The 21,859-nt window shown below is 37.3% G+C and overlaps 1 protein-coding gene across 3 annotated transcripts in view; it reads right to left on the bottom strand.

Annotated features, from left to right (window-relative positions):
- LOC110816583 (ARM repeat superfamily protein) overlaps window positions 1–21,859 on the bottom strand; it is a 46,338-nt gene that overhangs the window by 7,005 nt on the left and 17,474 nt on the right. For 2 of the 3 annotated variants that reach the window (XM_088222512.1, XM_088222511.1), the window contains exons 15-23: window positions 21,316–21,498; window positions 18,590–18,838; window positions 11,841–11,936; window positions 11,635–11,729; window positions 11,484–11,547; window positions 11,291–11,378; window positions 11,116–11,189; window positions 5,688–5,951; window positions 5,481–5,554 (exon numbers count right to left, since the gene is read on the bottom strand). In XM_088222512.1, the coding sequence (XP_088078638.1) occupies window positions 5,481–5,554; window positions 5,688–5,951; window positions 11,116–11,189; window positions 11,291–11,378; window positions 11,484–11,547; window positions 11,635–11,729; window positions 11,841–11,936; window positions 18,590–18,838; window positions 21,316–21,498 (1,187 nt within the window). Of the gene's footprint in view, window positions 1–5,480; window positions 5,555–5,687; window positions 5,952–11,115; window positions 11,190–11,290; window positions 11,379–11,483; window positions 11,548–11,634; window positions 11,730–11,840; window positions 11,937–18,589; window positions 18,839–21,315; window positions 21,499–21,859 lie in introns of those variants that run through there. The other variant, XR_015821447.1, reaches the window with a different exon arrangement.

Here is a 21,859-nt window from a genome sequence, read left to right on the forward strand (position 1 = left end):
CTGTCTGGATTTCCGTACAAAATTGATCTGGAACAGTAGTGCCCCTCCTTGGGTCTCTTTTTTCACATGGGAAGCTGCCAAAGAAAGGATTCTCACTTTAGATAACCTCATGAAAAAAGGTAGAAGGACTTTTCAATATGGCAAGGTTGACCCAGATTGCGCATTGTTGGGTGTTGAATTCGCAAACACTAAAATAGGCAATAGATAGATATTATGATATGTTTTAGTTTGTTATCATCGAATTGAAATGGCTATGTTGATTGTTTACCCTAGTGAAAATTAGCATGAGACTAACAGCAGTTAGGATGTTTAGTAGTTAATCATAAACTATATAAGTTGCATGCTCATTATCCAGAAAAACTAAAAGAAATTGAAATCCTTTTTTCTGCACTTTCTACAATTTCTATCCTTCAAATTCTTTTTCCTTCCACTATTACTTCAATTAGGAATTAGGACCCTACAGAAAGCTCTTTCCTCTCTGCAGCCCGGTTGTCAAAAAAGGTGGAACTAAAGAATTAACTCTTGATCTGACACAGGAAAGCTTTTTTGCAACACAAAAACACGCATGATCCAAGGATTCATCTCATTCCAGCAGCCTTTCAAGAACTCCAGAACTCCTTGCATTTTAACCACTTGTTATCACACCTAAAGTGGAACCAAACCCCATTTAATACCTTTTAGATCAAGACATATCAAATGTTGTTAGATATAACCTAGAGCAAAAGTTTCCGAGTTAAGCTATGTATCCTTTCTTCAAACCCTAGAGACACCAAAAACCTATTACTGCAAGAGAAACAGGTATTCTCTCTCATGCTAGACCAGGTGCAAGTACCCCCCACATAAAGGCAAATCCACGAGCTTTAAGCTATTCACAAACTCCCTGAATTCCCTAGCACAAGTAGCAGAATGGTATCTTCCCAGAGCTTTTATTCCTATTCTAAACCATTTCAAAGTGACTGCCAACTACCCATTTCATCTCAGGCCATCGATATTTCTGCATCCCGAGATCACCCTGAAGGCTGAAGTAGTTTTCTTTCCACAACCTCCATCCCATTAAAACCATCCGAAAGGAACAAAATTCCCCAACATTTTACATTCCAACTATGGAAACAGAACCTTTGTTAACCCTCTCATCCCACATAATCACAATGCCCCCGAAGCCAGAGTAGATCAAACCAACTAACTCATGGTCCCCCAAAACACTCTTAATTTAATACGTCACCATGCATAATCAAATTTGGTTCACTATATACAAACAACATCCCCACCACAATTTTTCAGAGAAAAGAAAAAAGAAACTTAGGAAAGCCCTTTTGCTAGCATCATTCAAGCCCCCCCACATTTCAAGAAATTATTCTACTAATAATTGAAATCAAGTAGAGCTATCACCCCGAAATGCTTTTTTCTCCCTTGCTTCCTTGCTCTTGTCTTTTTAATTCTCTTGAACCTTTTCGAGATTTAACTTCAACACCACTAGTAGGGGATAGGGCCCCTCTTCTAGCCTCTCTGGCAATGAACAATTCATAAACCTGTTGTTCAATGACTTCTATAATCAAGTTGAGCTTTAGACTCCAAAATAGATAATGTAAGTCTTCTTCCTCCATGTGTGGTATCTCCTCCACCATGTATGGTATCACTTCCTCTTATGTTTAACACTCAGCAACCTCATTCCTTCTCTCACAACATCCCCAAAATGGGGACTATCTTCTGAAACTATACTTGGCATTAGAAGAAGTTCACTAGAAGGTAAAGGTTGTACCTTGACGACAAGTTGAAGCCTACTTGTTTCCTACTTGGAAGAATTTGTGTTCACATTATCATAGGTGGCCTTCGTTCTCACTAGCTGAAGCTGCGTCTAAATTAACTTGAGTGATGTTTGGCCGCAGCTTGTCTTTTCAAGTTACTTTGCAGCCAAAAGAAAAAAATTAAAAGTGCTTTTGGCCAAAATCAAAGCTAAAATTTGCTTTTGATAGGTTTGTATATAGAAGCTAAAAATGTTTTCAATATTTTTTCCAATGTTGCCCTTAACTAACATTGAAAAAAATCACGTCTTTGTCTCTTCAAAAACAAAACCCTAAAATCAGCCCCCTTCTCCTTTATTCCACTTTGCCTGAGCCCTAAGATCACCTCCCTCTCGCACCACCTCCAACAACTAGCCTTAAGCCTCCCACGCCACAAGATCAGAACACAACCTACCGCCCTTATGCTTTCTTCCTTCATATGCTCGTCCCATGTATGATCTTGTCATCCCTTGCGTCTGCTCGTCTGACCACCGTCTCGCCTCTTTTCATTTTCATTGTCATTCCACGCTTCGTCTATGCTCTTAATTTTATTGTACAAAAATTACTGCACAAATAATAATTCAAATTAAATTTCTCTATTTCAGTTAACTTTTTTGTTAAGTATATATGTTATATATATTTGTGTGTATATGGTATACTCTTATATACAAGTATATATGATATATTATATATATAAATACATAGTTATAATATATAATATATCTATGTTACTGTATGAATAAAAATTTAATTTTATGTTATTTTATTATTGGCAGTTATTTTAACCAAATGCAACCGCTTCTGTTTTGGCATATTCTCTTCTTATACCTTTTTTATAATTTCAATATCAACAATTATTTCCATCGGACACAACAACTTTTGCTTTTTAAGGTTACAAGATTTCCTATAGCTATTTCTACTAAACACATGACAGTTTCTTACTAGAAGTCCTTTTAATGAAAAAATACTTTAACAGCACTTTTCAACTTATAGCAAAAACTACAGTCTTGCCAAACAAATCCTAGATTGGATGAGCTGTTGGACAGGGAGGAATAGAGACCTAAGGCCTCTTACAGCTTACAAAGGGGGTTTCCTTAGGTTGTGATTCAGCAATTCTTTTATCCTCGTCTTGCACTAAAAGTTGAATCAGAAGTTTTGAGCTTGTTACCCTAGACTTGGCCAAGGTTCCTATCTCTTAATAGCAACTTCAATAAAATTTTGAAATTTTTACAGTATCCTTATCTAAAGACTTCTGTAGGGAAGAGGCATATGATAGAACAGGATTGGATAACATGCATTGATCTCTTCCACAGTCTCCAGAAAAAGCCTCAAAAGTGAAGTTGCATGTAGGAAACAAAATCAAACACCTAACCTTCCTCACATTTCCTCTCTCCTGCTATTTCTGTTTCAACTCCTTAAATAAATGGGCAGCTAAGCCCTCCTCTCTAGAATATAACCAGCATGGAGAAGCCAAAGTTGTTATTGTTCCTTCTTCTAACTGAGATTGCACACTAGGCAGGCTACCAAGAAATTCTCGACCAGACCATCCCCCTTAGGAAAAGTTCCTTTAGGAATTGACAATCTTATGGTGCCTCTTGTCATTCTTTTCTCAACTCCAAAAAAATCACTCTGTTGTTATGTCTCATACCGATTGAGAGAACCCTACCCTCACTCCTGGAAGTTCTTACCTTGAATTGTTGCCACCTTATCTGAACACACCCACCAAAGGACTTAAACAACCATCTAATCTCTAGACTCAAATGGTAGAAGGAAAATCAATTCCTAGCATCATTCTCTATAAACCTAAACATCTTCAACTTCCTCTTTTAGAATTACATCAGAAAGATTTCATTTCTATTGCTAAAAATTTCCTTGATGATAGGAAAGGCATGATAGAAGGTTGGAACAACCAGAAACACATGCACAAGACCCGAGGCCTAAAGTATTTTCTCTCATGCATGCATTCAAATCTTCCCTCAGGCCACCCTCTCCTTAATGGAGAGTATTTTTCGTTCATTTTAATTTTTGTTTTTCTATCTTTTATATATGGGTGACATCCTCTTGGTCCTTTACTATATAATATTACTTCTTTAAATAAAAGAGATGAGATTGAATACTACTCATGAAGCAAATAAATATTATTTGCTAAACTATTTGCAAGACAAGCATAAAGCTAGAGATATTAATACTAGTGAAATTCGGTAAAATAGAAGTAAAGATTGCCAACATCTTACCAGGCACATGTCTTGGACCACTTCCAAATTTCTCATGTAAAATAACATAATGTTTACATGATGAAAGTTTAATCCAAAAGAGAGATGAAATTCACCCAATATGATTTATTTAAACAATTAACAAAACTAAAGACAGGTTAAAAGTAATGCAGGACTGAGAGAGTTTGATCGCAAAACTTAGAGAAAATTCATTAAAAATCAAAATTAGAATTCTTGAATCTTAATAATAAAATCAATAACTAACATTTGTAACCGTGAATACTTTACCGAATAACTAAGATAGGGTCCCTTATTTATATGTATCAAGATACAATCAAGATAGGAAATCTTAAGTCAATCTAGAAAATCTATAAAATAGGAAAACAAGCTACTTAATTAGAAGAATAATAATAGGAAATAACTAAATAAGATCCTAACAAAATAGGAAATAACAAACTTATACCATATAGATACTGGTTCCTAAATAAGCTAAATACCTTAATAATATATAAACATTACAATTACATAAATATATCTTATTATTGAAATATATCCACGTTAGGATCTTCCTGTCCTGCATGAGAAAAAAAGGGCCCCAATTCTGTAGGTAAAATTGGAAAAGCTTCATTAAACAGACGAGCATATTCAGGTAAAAGCTCCTGCAGAATGAGGATTCTTGGCTGTAGACCCAAGCAACACGTATTTAATAACAAATAGAGTGATTTCTACTGCTCCTTATCACTAAATCCTAGCAGTTCCTGCACAGCTAAATAATTCTTCATTAAACCACTTGACTGGCTCGTTTCATCACAATTTGATCAAAACAAGAAGAAAAGAAACAAGAAACAAAGCCCGCAGATCTGTAACAGACATTTTCTGCTTCTGTCCCTACCATATAACTGCAAGCTCTTATATCATGTGTAGCCCTATTCTAAAACTCTAACCAGAAGGTTCCTATTATAGAATGTAGAACCCTACTGGACTGGCTTCAATGCCAGATTACAGGCTGGAAATAAAAACTCTTACCATAAGCCTTAAAACAGACATATTAAGTTCATGGGAGGCTTTACAAGGCATTAGAGCACCTGCCTAATAATTACTTTGAAAAGCTCGGAGTGTTATTAGATAGACTTTCTGTTCTGTTCTTTTTACTCTAAAGCTGAACTATTGGGAGGACACCACTGGGGATTAGAAGGCCTTCGCACAAAGGTTGTCTTGGAATAAGGAGTTGCTGTGGCAAACCAACAAGGATGATATGAGCTGTGATTTGGGAAGTGGGTAACGAATATCTTCTGGAATCTAGCCTCCAAGACAAAATGATCAACTACCCATGGCAGTTTGTCAAACGCCTATTTTATCAGAATACGCTTGTCTTTGGTCCCAGCAGCATGCATCCAGATTTTTTTAGATAAAAATAAGACCTAAAATACATAAAGAAATGCAGCAATTTAACTACAAAAGCTTGAAGAAATTAGTACGAAATTACCAGTCCATATCTTGCAGCTCTATTGTCTCATTTAAAAACAGGTTGCTGAACGCGTGACAAACATTCCACTGTACCTGTTACATGCAGATTTATACTTAAGAATAGAATATAAAAGAATTTAACATCAAAATTAATGATATGGATACAACCACTCAAGCCTGCTCTAGGTAAAAATATTGTTTCAAACTCTAACAAGGAAGATGATACCTTAACATTACCAGTCGCAACACAAGAAAGAAAAGCCTGCACCATTTTCTCTAGCCAACGTGAATCTCTGAAAGATGTTGGATGATACAAATTTGATCCACACACAAGACTATCTTTGCAGCTGCTTCCTGGCAGCAACTCGGCATTGTTGAGTGTCAAAGATGAACGCGTACAGTTGAAACGATTATTATGCACAGCAGGTGAACTTGTGAATTTGACAAACCTGGAGATATTGCCAAGAGCCCTCACAGCATTTGATTTAACCTAATGGTAAGAGAAGAAAGGTCTTAATAATGAAAATACGATTTTACATACTAAAAGAAAATTAACCAATCTCTATGACTCTCCAACCAAGCACTTGGATAGAATACAAAAATTCTAGAAACCAAGTATCACAAAAAGAGCAAATACATAATACAATTATGATTAAATCTCTATTTTTTAGCAAAAAGAGGAATTATATATACGCAAAAAGTTGTCAAATGTTTGACAGAAATTTTACTGCATCCATCAAAGATATGAAGATACTTATTCAATTATAATATATCATATCATAAGGTATTAATTTTTGTCTTCATACTTATAAGAGCAGGTATTGATGAAATTAATGCTGAATAACAAACTTCAATATTATAGTGAAAATCACACAGGGAGTTAGCCACGCGTGATTTCATTTTGCCAGTTAGATAGGTCAAAGAACTAGTATTCTCCAAATTGTTTTAATAAATATTCATCTTTGCTTGTCCATTTTGTCTCCTCATCACCTTCTTCTAGAAAAGAATGAAGTACTATTTTTGATAAAACTGCACCAAGTTTCAACTGTAGGTATACTGATGTAAATTTAGGATAATGACAAATCCATGGAGAAGTTATTATTTTATCAATTTTATGGGCAAGACAGACCTTATATTTTCCAAATATCCCGACCAAGGGATGCCCAATTCTTCCTCTTCATCTAATCTCCTCCTCTACTTTCTTCTCATAACAATTTTTTTTAGATAAAAAGTGTGAAGAGTATCTTAACTGAAGGCACTAAGGAGGTGCCGTCTATTTACAAAAGATTTACAAGTCGGTGAGAGTACTTATAATGACCCCAAAATCCTCAATGCTATAAGATGTCATGTTCCAAAACCATGGAACCAAAATAATGTAATCATCTATCTCTAAATTTGACAAGTTCTTACTTTTCTTCGAAAGCCCTATTGGTTCTCTCCTTTTATGTGACCCGCATGATGGATAGGGGGATGAGTCAAAGCATGCCCATATCTTACAAATCCCTCCCAAGCCAACAGCTCATTCCTCACTAACCCCACCATAACTCAGTCAATACCCAAGAGACCATATGCTAAGCTTCAAAGGATAAGTAAACGGGCACCAGAGCATAATGTGATTGCTGGACTTGGCATCGCATTTACACAAGAAGCATTTTTTTTAAAAAAATAAAGTGTGTAAAGTATTGTATTAACAGAGTACTAAAATGGGGGTACCACCCATGTACAAAAGATTTACAAAAGAGTTAAGGCATCAATGACATTTCAAAAATTCACATCGCTAATAATGTCATGACCTAACAATATAATCCCAAAAAAATGCAATCATTTATCTCTAATACTATATGAGCTGCTAACTCTACCCTCAAAAGTTCTCAAATTCCGTTCTTTCCAAATAACCCATAAAACAGTCAATGGAATAATGTTTACAATGTTTCTTTTTACATATAACCATCCCAAGCCCAAATTTCCTCATGAACTGAACCCGCCATCACCAATGAATCCGTAAAAACCTATAGATCACACACCATAGGTCCCAAGCCACGGGGCACCAAAGCAACAGATGATTACAAGACTCCTCAGCCATCAAACACACATAACACCGGTTCACAAGAGTTTATCCTCTACCTCTTAGTTTCTCAGTTATGAGAATCTTCTCCCAACAAACTTCCCACGCAAAGAAAGTGACCCTCAGAGGGATATTCGTTTTCCGGATTTGTTTGTAAGGGAAGTTCCGGTGAACCACCATAGTATTCTTCATTAAAAAATTGTAGTAGGATCTAACCGAGAATCTTTCAGACTCCTCTAATTTCCAAACAAATTTGTCAGGAGATGAAGAGATTTGTTGTGAAGATAACACCTTAAGAATCTCCGCATAATCACTAATTTCCCAACCATTTAAGTTTCTTATAACCTTTATGTCCCAATTTACATTTTCATTCGACCGTTGATACGCATCTTCAATGAGCATGTTCTTCGATTGGGCAATAGAAAAAATTTTCAGAAAACAATTTTTGAGACTACCACTCTGCAGCCACTCATCAGTCCAAAATTTGATTTTACTACCTTTTCCCGACTTCCATTGTGAGCAAAAGCTAAATTGAGGCCAATGAGATAAGATCTTTTGCCATAATCCTCTGTCATGTGGGGTAGAGAGCCTACTTCTCAGAATCGTATTAGGGTCACCACAAGGAGCCTCCACAACCTATTATCCTCAATCATGTACTTCCACAACCATTTCCCAAGGAGAGCATTGTTCATTTTCACCATAAATGTAATGCCAAGTCCACCCAAATAATTGGGCCTTTTAATATCCTCCCATTTTACCAAATGGCACTTGTGTTTCCCATCATCATCCCCCCAGAGGAAGCAGCATTGAATTGATTCTAGTCTCTTGGCCACCTTTGCTTGTATCGAAAGGATAGAAAGATAATAAATGGGAAGGTTGGCCAAAGTGCTTTTGATTAAGGTATATCTACCATCCTTTGAAAGGAAGTTACGCTTCCACCCTACAAGCTTCCTCTCAAATAATTCCACAGTCGGCTCCCAAAAGGTAGTGCCTTTATATTTAGCCCCCAAAGGTATACCCAAGTACTTCATGGGGAACCTAACCGCTTTGTACCCAAGCACCCTAGCAAACAAATTAGCCATCCCATTCCCGCCAATCCTGACCAATTCAGACTTATTGAGATTAATTTTTAAACTGGATACAGTCTGAAAGCAAAGAAGAACACATTTCAAATTCAGCAAGCAACTCACATCTGGTTGGCAAAATATGAGCGTATCATCTGCGAAGGATAGGTGAGACACCTGAATCTCGTGATTCTTTTTTACCCACCACGATCCCCCTCACTAATTGAAGGTCAACAGCCCTGGTTAAAAGGCCATTTAGGGCTTCCATGACAATTATAAACAATAATGGTGAAAGGGGATCACCCTGTCTTAGACCTCTGTATACACTAAAGAATTTGGATGGACCACCATTGATGAGCACCGCAAACGAAGAGATGGATATGCAATGCGTCATCCAGCCTTTCCATCTCTACCCGAACCCTAACTTATTAAATATGTAACCCACAAAGTTCCATTTGACATGGTCATATGCTTTCTCTGTATCCAATTTACACAATAGGCCGTCCTTACCCCAAACCATAAGGTCATCCACGGATTCATTAGCAGCCATTACAGCATCCAGAATCTATCTGCCTTACACAAAAAGCATCTGTTGACCATGATCTTCCCTCTTTTCATCAAGTTGTCAATAGTCTGAATATGTTCCTTAACCGCTTCCCAAGCAAAAAAAGAAATACAAAGCAGGACTTTAGACTTCCACACCATTTTAGTTGGAAAAGCTATAGGTCCAATCTCCTTATATCCTCCCAAATAATAAAAGAAAGAATTAACAGAGAACTTTCCATTCTTCTTTAAGTCCCAAAGGAGCTTGTTGGGACTTTTGTTGAGGCGGATGGTGGCAAGAAGCTGAAGAAGTTCAACATCCTCACTAACTTCCCAGTCTTGAAAGTTTCTTGAGACTTGGAAACCTGGACACAAAGCAATCACTGCCGCACCATATGTCATACCAGAATCGAATTTTATTACTCTTGCCAACCTGCCACTTTGTGCAATCAAGAACACACTTTTGACGTTGTATAATGCTCTTCCAAAAACCCACGGTGTGCTTCTTGTTCTCCCAGTTTCTGTCAGTGAAGCCATCATTGCTTCCCCTACCCCATTTGGCCTCAATGATCTTCTTCCACAAGCTGTCGTCATCGGCCCAAAATCTCCAGATCATTTGCCCAGTAAAGCTCTATTCAAGTCAATCAGTGATCTCAAACGGAGGGCCCCAAACTCCATGGGACACTTCACATCCTCCCATTTAATCAGGTGGTATCTCTTGTTATCGCTACTTTCACCTCAAAGGAACCTACATTGAATGGTTTCCAGTTTCTTGGCAACCTTGGAAGGGATGATGAGCATTGACATAAAGCAAATGAGGAAGTTGGAGAGAATGCTTTTAATCAACGTCAAACAACCTCCTTTAGAGAGGAATCTCCTCTTCCAACCAGCTAATCTATTCTCAAATAACTTGATAACAAGCTCTCAGCTTCTCCCATCCTTGTATTTGGCGCCCAATGGGAGACCAAGAGATTTGATGGACAATTGACCAGTAATATACCCTAAAACCCGGGCAAGAGAATTCTCATCATTGCCCTCTCCAATTCTCACAAACTCAGATTTATGCATATTGATTTTTAAACTCAAAATAGCTTAAAAGCAGAGCAGGACACATCTCAAATTAAGCAACATAGAGGTCTCAGCTTGGCAAAAAATCAGAGTGTCGTCAGCAAAGAACAAATGGAAGATTTCCAGTTGAGACCAGTTGTCACTGATAGTAATGCCTTTAAACAAGTTCATCTCTCTAGCTTGCTCCAGAAGTCTGTTCAAGGCCTCCATAAAATAATAAACAGAAGAGGGGAGAGTGGGTCACCTTGTCTCAGGCCCCTAGACGCGTTGAAAAAAGGTGGCCCACCATTTACAAGAACTGCGAAACTAGTAATGGAAATACACCATCTAATCCACTTCATCTCCAACCGAATCCCAGTTTGTCAAGCATATAGTCAAGAAAATGCCAACAAACATGATCAAACCCTTCTCCATGTCCAGTTTACAGAGAAACCCCTCTCTGTTATGGTTAATCATGTCATCAACAACTCCGTTAGCAGTCAATATAGCATCAGTGATTTGCCTCTCTCCAACGAAAGTATGTTGACAATCCCCTATGACCGTGCTCAAGACTTTAGATAGTTGTTTGGCAAGCACCTTGGAGGGCACTCATAATAATTCATTATTGACACAAACTAATAAAACATCTTTTTTTTTTTTTGTTTTTAAATGAAGCACTAGCATAAATATAATCGCTACTAACAACATCTTTAAACCATTGAAATCAAACAACTTTAAAATTTTTCACAAGCCAGCCTTACTAGAGACTAACCTGACCACAAGGCAAAAGAAAAGATACATCAAATAAATCAACCAACGAATACAAGAAATTACTTGCACAATAAATCAAAGTTATGCAAATGATGCATGGACGAAAAATAAGTGAATATATGAAATTAGTTATCATGGTATTTACAATCAATCAACGAATTTACCTTGTCTCCATCCTCTGTTAGACGTAAAGCACATTCTCTTAATAATTCAATTAACTGGGTGTCTAAATTTGGACCTACAACAAAGCATGGAAAAGAATTGTTTATTTTGAATAGGACATTCAATCTGAACAAGTGACTGTTAAACTAAAAAAGAACTCCAGGAATCTATGCTCACCTGTAGACTGTTCTCTGCTTAAATCATCAATACAATAACGGAGGGAATCGCATATGTTTGCCAAGGCCCAGGATGCTGTTATTCGCACCTACAGTAATAAGTATTTGAAAGTCTTGTTTACAGCTAAAAATAAATTGTGAAGTGGATAAACTTAAAAAAAGAATATTGCAACAAGAATTACTAAAAAGAATACCGAAACCAATGGATTACGAGTATTAATCTCCACAACATGGATAAACTTGTCAAGGATCTCTGCACTACACAAATTAAGATTTCAGTAAATTGACTGTCTATAACTGTTGCATGGTAAGTAAATAAATAATAGTTGATAGATTCAGAATTACCACTGAGATATTTCAGGAAAAGTTGAAATGACACCAATGGCTCGGCATGCAGCTGACCTAACTGAAGGAGCATCATCATGAAAAGCAGCTCTCATCTAAAGAGATATTTAGATGTCAGCACAAATTATTAAATAGAAACATTATATTCTAACCAGAGAAAACAGAAACTGCAGTTAAATTCAAATGCATGTTACTTCAAGACTTACCACAGAAGATAGGATAAAGACTCTTCTTTCCTCTGTAAGCGAGAAGAGCACAGACGAAGTAATTCCAGCAAAGCAAGTAACAGATGCAGTTCTCACCTTCCAGAAAAAGAAAACAGTTAAGATATATGTATAAGGTTTCGATCTTAATCAGGTAGATACCATATTGAGCACTGTGAAAAGATACAACATATTACGACAGAACAAAAAAAGTAATATTGGGCTGAGTTGGGTTTGCACCTTATGAACTTCCTCTTTCTACGCTTCAGAGGTATCAGATTGCAATATTACATTGACACTTTTGTTTTCTTAGTTTTGTTGTTTGTTTTCTCTCTTTTGTCTTTGGTAGGATAGAGTATTCTCCTCTAGGTTTATTTCCCCTTTCTTTGTCTAATATAATTCCTTTTCTATCAAAAAGAAAAACCAACAAAGCAAGTAACTGAGGGAGTTCTCACCTTCCAGACAATGGACACAGTTAAAAGCTGCATGTAAGGCAAGATAACTTTAAATCTTAATCAGGTAGGTACCATGTTGAGCACTAAGGAAAGATACAACATGACTATAACAGAAGAGAAAGTGTAGACGATATATCAGCCTGAGATAGTCTGATGGGGAGAAGAGTCATATAGGGTAAAAGCCTAATAGATCACCATTCACAGAAAGCTCTCGCAATTGGGAAGGTGTTACATTATTTTTCAGGACTTGGGACTATCCTTGTAATTTTGAGTTTTCTCCTCAATTCACTACTCTTCCATAATGACTTCACAAAAGGTCTGTATATGTAGCCATATTGCCAAACCACACAAAATCTGTGGTTATCTCTCTCTCTCACTTTTACTTTGATCTTAGTGGTGTGGGTATATTCACTGAAGTGAGGCAGACATAAAGGGATGCCAGCTATCAGGAAAAGGGACCTTGATTTTTTTTTTGAAATAAAAGTATAGTCTAGTATATATATTAACAACGGTACCAAGAGAGTATCACCCGAATACAAATATTTACACATCAATCAAATGGTCTATTATAATGTTTCCAAAATCATCTAGCCCATTAATGTCATAACCTAAAATCATAGAACCAAAAATGTGAATCCATCTATCCCTAATGTTAACAAACTTTCTCTCAATCCCATCAAAGGCTCTAGCATTTCTTTCCTTCCACACCACCCAAAATATAAATAAAGGAATTAAGAGTAGGTGAATTTTCTTTTTACATAAACCCACCCACACCCACGCCCACAATTCATCCTTCACAGAACCCACAATAACTCAATTGATCCCCAAGAGACTGTAGACCATAGACCGTATATTATGAACCGTCGAGCACCACAGCATGATATGATTGCATGATTCCGTATCCAACTTGCAAAGGAAGCACCAGTTAACCATGATTTTACTCCTCCTTGATATCTGAATTTGGTTCATGGCAGTGACCAAGATCGAGTTATAGTACATTAGAATATAAATTGTTTACCCCACAGATATTTAAGTTTGCTAGTTTCAGCCAGATCATTATGTTAGGACCAATTAATTCAAAATTGAAATGAACTGAAAGTAAAATTCAGCCTTTATTACTTCACAGAATGTTGAGATGCTTTGGATGGATATACATATATAAATATGTGTGTGGCATTTGTGTGCTCTCTATCTAAATAAATAATCATCTAATAAAACAACAATCAAACTAATGACTGTATCAAACTCTCTTCAAAAATTGGAAACTGTCCAAGTCTTTTATAACAATGTTGTTTCTGCTCAATATTATGGCCCTTTTTCCTTTTCTGAAAAGAAAAAGAATGGTTAAGCACCTAATACAATAACCATGACCAACTTAGTTTAAAATTAGCTAAATTGTTTGGATTAAGTGTCAAGAATAACTTACTAGTCATGGTGCTTCCGGCAGCCATGGCTATTTTAGCTCCTGCACAGATGATGTAAGGATTACAATAATCATGACCAACTTTTACTTTCTGAGAGTTAGTCTGTATGGACAGCAACTGTACGGCCATGGCTATTTAGCTCCTGGACAGATGACGTCTTTTTCATCGTTTCTGCTCATGCCACTAGAGAGTGGTGAGGAGGAATGGTGCATCCAGCAACCTGGAAGTTCCTGGTAATCGAAAGTAAAACTTTTGATGTGGGAATAGCAGGAAAGAGAGTGGAAGGCATGAGGGTGAGTGAGAATAAAAAATGGTTAAGATTAACTCTCTCTTTCTTGGGGGGTGGGGAGGAAATCGAGTGGCACCTAGGTGTGCTGCAAGAATTTTACCGGACGAGAAAGGGGGTTTTGGTGAGTGATATACGTCCAACAAAAATCACCAAGCTCTAAATGGATTTGGAGGGAACACAGTTCATGATTATCGCATAGCAAAGAGTGGAAGAAAACATAAGCATTTTTATCCCAAATGGACCACAGACCCAGAGAATGGTAGAGGACGATGGTGGCGCTGCATAAGATGATGGGGAGGAAGTTAGGACGCCTGACCATGAAGAGGCGAGCTAACCGTGCTTGGAAAAGACAATACTGAACTAGGTGAGTTAGAGAGAGTAAAGTTAGGTAGCGATACACACTATCACTCTTGCACCGTGAAGTGCTTGAGTTGTCAGGTGGAGATGAAGGTGATATTGGAGATTCGGGAAGTGAGGAGGTATGCTGAAGTGGTGAAGGAGGTAGAGAGAGGAGAAATCAGGTGGGGAAGAGAAGATCCGATTTCAAACTGGGTCAGGTAAAATTCAAATTTTACCAAAATGCAGTTAGTAGGTGTCGTTTAAGCAACCCAAAGGACCCGAGCGAGTCCTCTGACGAGGACGAAAGAAACAGAAGCAGGGAGAGAGATGCAGGAATGGGGAGGAGGTGGTGAGGGAGTTATAATGTCCCCAAGGGAGGAGTATGGGATTGATGTGTATGTGCTAGATCGATCTGGGAAGGATAGTGAAGCAGAAGTTGAGCCGCTGGTGGTGATCCCACTGGATGTCATTGTGACTGATGGTGACATCGACGATGGAAAAGTGATAGAGCAGTAGGAAACTGTGTTGGTTGTTGAGGGATGAATGGTGAAAATGGGACAGAATTGGGTGATAGGGATCCTACCACATGGGTCCTTCTAAATATTCAAAGAATTAGTAAATTGATAGGGGTAAGTTTTGAAGGTCTTGAGGAGCAAGCCATGAACTTGCTCAAGGAGATTGAAAAGACAAAGCAAAAGGGAATAGAAGCCGAGCGATATCCACAGTAAAGAAAAAACAGGATGTGAACAAGTGCACAAAATTGAAGAGGTTGCAGTCCACAATCAACTATGATAAGGGGGAGATTGAGGGAGAGCGGGGAATCAATAACTTATCGTTATTATAAAGCGCATCATCTCTTGGAATGTAAAGAGACTGAAAGACCATAGGAAAAGGTTAGCGATAAGGGGATGCATGGACAGGTAGAAACCCGAGTTAATCTGTCTTCAGGAAACTAAAATTAGTTCTTCTCGAACAACATGGCACACTATATGGATGATTAGGGAGATTGATTGGAGGGAGTTCCTGCCAATGGAGCTGCTGGTGAGGTTGTAATCATATGGAATGAGGATGCTCTTCAATGTGTTAAGGTTTTGGTTTATTTAAAAAAAGTGTTAGGGTCTTGGTTGTGGATTGTGTCATCTGGGGTTTATGGCAGAGGCAAGGGAAAGGAATTAAGCAAGTTGTGGGACGATTTGAGGGAATGTAAAAGGAAATAAGATTCCCCTTGGTTAGTGGGGGAAGATTTCAGCATAGTTTTGCACAAATAGGAAAGAACATGAGAAATTTCTCCAGGATTTATGCTGATGAGTTCCAAGAGACCTTAAATAGACTAAATTTAATGGATCTATCTCTTGCCAAAGGCAAATGTACTAGATTTAATAAAAAATCAAAACCAGCTTGCTCCAAGATTGATAGATTCCTTGTGTCGATGAATTGCCAACTTGAATGCTCGAAGCTGTGTCAGACACTATTGCGGCGCACTATTGCTGATAATTTCTGCCGAGATTCTGGTGGGATAAAATGGGGACTCTCTCTTTCATATTTGAGGATAAATGACTTAAAGTGATGGACTCATAATAAAATCAGAGATTGGTGGAACGGTATGGTGGTGGACGGCAAGGTAAGTTATGGGGTGGCTAAGAAGCTATGGTCGGTTAAGGTGGAAATTGACAGGTAGCAAAAAGAGTTAATGGATCAATTGATTTTTGGGACATGATAGAAATGATTTTGAAGATTTTGGGATGGTAATGGATCAATTGATTGAGATGTAAAAGCATTGTAAATGGGCGGTACCCCCTTAGTACTGTTTAATATGATACTACACTTTTATTTAAAAAAAAAAAGTAGCATAAAGAGTTATTTCAAAAAAAAAAAGCAGCATAAAGAGAAACGGAGGGAAGACTCAACTACTACTAAATCCTTATTTCAGGATCTAGAGGGCCTTGACAGAATGTAAGGGGATGGGGATTATCTAAAGTTGAGCAAGCCCGTAGAGAATCTATTTGCATTGAGCTGGAAAACAGAATCCAAATGAAAGAGATCTCATGAAGACAAAAGTCTCGTGACAGGTGGATAAAGACGGGTGATAGAAATATGACATTTTTCCATTGCATGGCTAACATCATAGGAGGATCAATTATGTGGAAGAGTTGGAGATTGAAGGAGTTGTAGTAAAGGGGAAAGAAGACTTGAGGGAGAGGCCCAAAGCTTTCTTCGACAGGCTTTGCTATGGAGAATTTTGGTGGAAAGCTAAGTTGGATGGCTTGAATTTTTGTCGTTGGATGATCACAGTCATGAAAATGAGATTCATGAAAGCCTTATACAATGCAGTAAGAATAAAGCTCCTAGGCCAGATGGCTTCACGATGGGTTCCCTCCAAAGGCTGTACCTTGTGATAAAGGATGATATTTTTGAACTCTAAACTGATTTCCATGAAATGAGGCAGTTCATTAAACGTTTAAACCCTACTTTTTGTTTTTTATCCTAAAAATTGAGGGAGCAACAAGCATTTTTTAAGAATTTTAGACATGTCAATCTTGTGGGAAACGTGTACAAACTTATTACTAAAGTTTTAGCAAGAAAAATGGCTAGGGTGATGGAGAAAGTGATGGGAGAGTATCAGCACGCTTTTGTAGGGGCTAGACAGATTTTGGACGCAGCCTTGCTTGCAGATGAGATTGTAGATGAACTAAAACATAAGAATTTAGAAAGAGTCCTTTGTAAACTTGACATGGAGAAAACCTACGACCATGTGGATTGGGAATTCTTAAATTATATGTTAAATATGATAGGTTTTGGGGACAAATGAAGTGGATCAGATGTTGTATCTCCACGACCTCCTTTGCTATTATGATGAATGGGGGTCGTTGTCTTTCTTCAGGGCCACCTGAGGTCTCAAGGCAGAAGACCCCTTGTCCTTGTTATTGGTTATTATTATCATAGAGGCTCTCAACAAAATGACTTTGAGGGCTTGTGAACCTGAAATGTTTATGGGTTTCAAGGTCAGAGATTAAGTGTGTGGAAGAGATTATTCACTTATTTTTTGCTGATCACAAGATGTTTTTCTGTAATTCAAGGGAGAGAACCTTGCTAAACATTAGATGTATTTCTACTAAGCTTCCAAGCAGTATCAAGCCTTAATATAAATTTTGCCAAGTCTGAGTTGGTGAGACTAGGGTCAGGATTGATGGGAGTAGAGATCAACCACTTTGGAGTCTTAATGTTAAAAGACCTTTCTCTATAAGTTCTTTAACCATATGACTAATAGAGAGACTATGGAAAGAAGCTCTCCTCACAAGCAAATTTAGAGAGTTAATTCATTGTTCAAAGTTGCTTTTTTCGCTTGGAAGGCTACTAGAGGTTGCATTTTAACCGAAGACAAGCTTATTAGAAGGGGTAGGGTGCTACTGAATGGTTGTTATGCGTGCAGAAGGGATTCGCAATCATGTAACCATGTACTATGGTTGTGCTCCTTTGCATACAAACTTTAGACCCTTGCTTATGGCCTATTGGGTATTAATTGGGTGATGGGCATTAAAGGGATCAGAGGGTAGATGAGACATGTGAGCCTTATTCCTCTTGCTACTTTTTGAGTGGTATGAAGAAAATGAACATGAAAGCTATTGAGAGCACAAATGTCAACTTTGATAAGGCTGAGGATAGTTGGTATCAGAGTCCAAGTCTTTTCATTAAGAGTTATCTCTTTATTCTTTTTTAGGATATTGGGGACCTTATTGATAGGTAAATATTTTTACCGATAAGTTTGTACCCCCTCGGTGCGTATGAATGAATACATACATACCTTTTTACTTTAAAAAAGAAAAAAGAAAAGAAAATAGAATCATACTGGGGTAAAAGAAAAAAATGCCCCTTATCCCTTTGGCTACCATCTGGATGATCTTGAAGAAAAGGAGCCACAGTGTTCAAGGACATTGTCTCTTCTGAGAATCTGGGAACCATTACAGACATTTTGTGTTCGTCTGAACAGATCCTAAGTATTAGTCTACATGAAAGCATATTCTTCATTTTCTTTCAAGAAAAAAAAGAGAGCAAGATGAAAGCATAATTCCATAGGCAATAAACTTCAGTTTGCATAAGCAACAACTTCCCTGTTGTTCAAATCAATTTATAAAAACTTGGAGCATGCATTGGGAAATTCAAAATTCATTGAGTGTGTCAAATTAAGCCTTAACTCAGAATAGAAATCATATCAATGAAAAAGAACAACAAAAAATTTCAACTAACCATTGCAGAAGTGTGATGCAAAACCAGAGGTACATGGTTATCAATTGCCTCAGACCACTGCACATTTGCTGATTGGCATGCTTTTGGTTCTTTAGAACAGTCAAAATTCTCTGATCCATATGATGGAGCTGATGACACTTTCTTTGTTCTCATGCAATCAGAAGTAAATGGGGTATCAAATGATTTATCATCTAAAAGATCCTCTGTTCCTTTAAATCCAGATATTGCACGAAGGCATTCATCCAAAACCTGCAACATATATGATTGTTACACAATTGTGCACAAAAATAAATAAATAAATAACACAATAAGAGCATCATGTCTGAATACGTAGAAAAGTAATCTTCTTAACAAATCTCAATCACACACAAAATGAACAACTCCTGTTCCCTTCTTTTTTTTTCCTTTACTTTTTTGGGTTGGGAGGGGGTATTTCTATCATTTGATATGACAGGATATTTCTATCAAATTCTATATATGGGTCATAGCACAGATAAGACTCATTTGATTCTTCCCGAATCAGGATGACAAGAAAAAATATTCACCCATCCAAAAATCTTCATCGACTCCAAATGTTGCATCAGTGTCAAGCTCAAGCATTCACTTCAAACGTTCAGGCGGCAGTGCAATTTGTTAGCACATAGGTCTTAGAATTTTTTAGTTTAGGTCTTAGAATTTTTAAGTTCCTCTGAGGCTGAGAGTCCAAGCTCTCCTACCCTACAGTTTAAGTTAAAAAAATGATCAAGGATTCAAGTAAATTCAGTGGCTTTCAGAATAACATCTTTTGTCGGTAATACTGCAGAATACATGTCATTCAGAACGGTTTCGAACATCCTAGAGCTCCTTCTTCTCTTTCTATGGTGGAAAAGGAGCAGAAGAGTGCCAGTGGCATCTTTAGAGATCAATTTTTTTTTTCTGAAAAGAAAATAGAATATATTCAAGGGTGCATGTACACAAAGCATCTGCCATTCTAACAGGATATCAATTAAAGTTCCTCCAGATCCTCGCTAGAATAAAGCGGATGACTCCTTAACTAAAAACTCAAAATCTGGAACTACAAATCCTCATAACTTACCAAAAATTAGATTTTGTCCCCTCAAAAGCATTTCTATTTCTCTTGTTCTAATAGCACAAAAGGTAGCCAAAGAAATGTCTTAATCTCTAATCACCTTGGATGCCTCTCTAGGCCCATAAGTCTTCCCTTACTGAACCTGTCATCACCCCACTCACGCTCAAGAAACCATAGGCCACATCCAAATCTGATAACCATATGAACATCACAAAAAAAATTGTGATTGCATGATGCTGCAGCGCACTTGCACAGGGAGCACCCATTCACTATAACCTTTCCCCTCTAATCAACTTGTCTTGAGTTAGAATATACTTTCTATCACTGGTTCTCAGATGAAGAAAGCCACCCTAGGAGATGTCCTAACCTTCCAAATCAAATTGGCCAGAAAAAGTGATCACAAGGCACTATCCCCTTATTTAGATGCCAATAAAAGAACTACACTCAGAAGGTACCAGAAGAATTCAATTTCTAGATAGGCCTGTATCTATGAGCTTGTCATATTTATCTCTGATAGACGCCTCAATGAACCTCAGATACTCATGGATCTCCTAGTCATTTAAATTCTTGACCAAATCAACTGACACCACCTCACTCTTGAAGTGAGCTAAGGCAAAAATACAGGGATCAATTATCTCTACATATCATACTGAAAAGTGGCTATCATTGTGTCAATATATGCAATATGAAATTTATCTTTCCAGGTAAGCAAGAGAGGATTTTTTTTTTTACGAAGAAGAAGAAAGAGAGAGATTTAAATTCAGGCTGGTAGTATTATCTCAAAAAAAAAAAAATCAGGCTGGTAGTAAACAAAAGCACGATATTAATAGCAATGCTGGGAAAAGCATCAATATAAGAATATATATCATGTGTTCATGTTCAGTATGTGAGACATAAAACTTTGCACAACTCAAAAATTACATTGATATATGTCTGAATCTATTTATCGCTTTTGCTCCAGCAGTGATAAACAAGTAAACCTGATGAACGTTGGATAATATAGAGATTATAGTCTAATATTGCAGACCATATTTTCATTCTGGTGCCATAAATAGATGAAAAAAGAATTGCCAGAAAATCATATTATCACAAATTATTGGACGCAAAGTGACCTTCATGTGCCAATAGTTTGCCCAGACATGGCATAGCCATCATAATGACATGCATCTATTTCATAAGCAAATGATCGTGATTAATTCAATGTTCCAATAGTATTCTTTTTTTTAAATACAGAAAATAATATATTCTTTTCTACTCTATTCTTGGTTTCATTCTTCTGTACTCTTCCCTACTCTCTGCTTGCATGAATTTCACAAGAGCTGCCTTAAGCATATGTATGAGTAACAATACAATACCATTATGTGTTGAGAAATTCTCCCATCATGGAACTGTCACAGAAAATTGGGGAAAAAAAAACTTGGTAAGTGTTAATTTTTTGTGCGATTGACAAACAATTGGCCATTCTCAATAATCTCCATTGATCATCATAGAGTTTCTCTTACTGCAAGATAAACTGCAGAGTGACAAGAGTGATCATAATATGGCACAAAATTGGAACTCTCTTGCTATTCGTTGAAAAGGAAGAGCTTTGAAACCAACAGATAATACACATAAATATAAGGTTTGAAAGGAAGAAAATTAGCATAGAACGTCTTACCTTAATTGCAGCTGCAATGACTTTTTCCCCAATACATCCGCTAGTATTTCCAACTTGTCCCCTCCATGTCCTAGGAGAAACCTCAGAAGTAGCAGCAGTCAAAATTTTATATACAATGCCAGATACCCGTTCCCAACATGCTGACATCAAGTTTGGGTAATTGTGTGACACAGCTCTAAGGGCCTGCAATGCATGATATATTTCCATATTATAAGATCTTCTTAAAGCACAAGACTAATATAACTGTAGAGAAATCTCGCAGAGGATCTTTTTTCTAATCCCTTGTCTGTCTGACTTTTAGCCACTCGGGCAATTTGGGCCACAGCTTGAGGCACAAACAACCATGACTAAACGCATGCTTTAGCACCAGTCAGTTGCATATAATTATTGTTTGCAGGCATGAGCATGCACACCTGTGCTTCTTACATCACTTCATACAAACATTATTGCTCTTGTCAACAGAAGAAGCAGGTTTTGTAGCTCTGTGCACAAATATTACATCTCATTCAAATGGTCCCTCCTACTCTTCTTATTTCATGTTCAC

The sequence above is a fragment of the Carica papaya genome, chromosome 6 (assembly GCF_054855325.1).
Source record: "Carica papaya isolate Zhongbai chromosome 6, ASM5485532v1, whole genome shotgun sequence".
Taxonomy (NCBI): Eukaryota; Viridiplantae; Streptophyta; class Magnoliopsida; order Brassicales; family Caricaceae; genus Carica; species Carica papaya.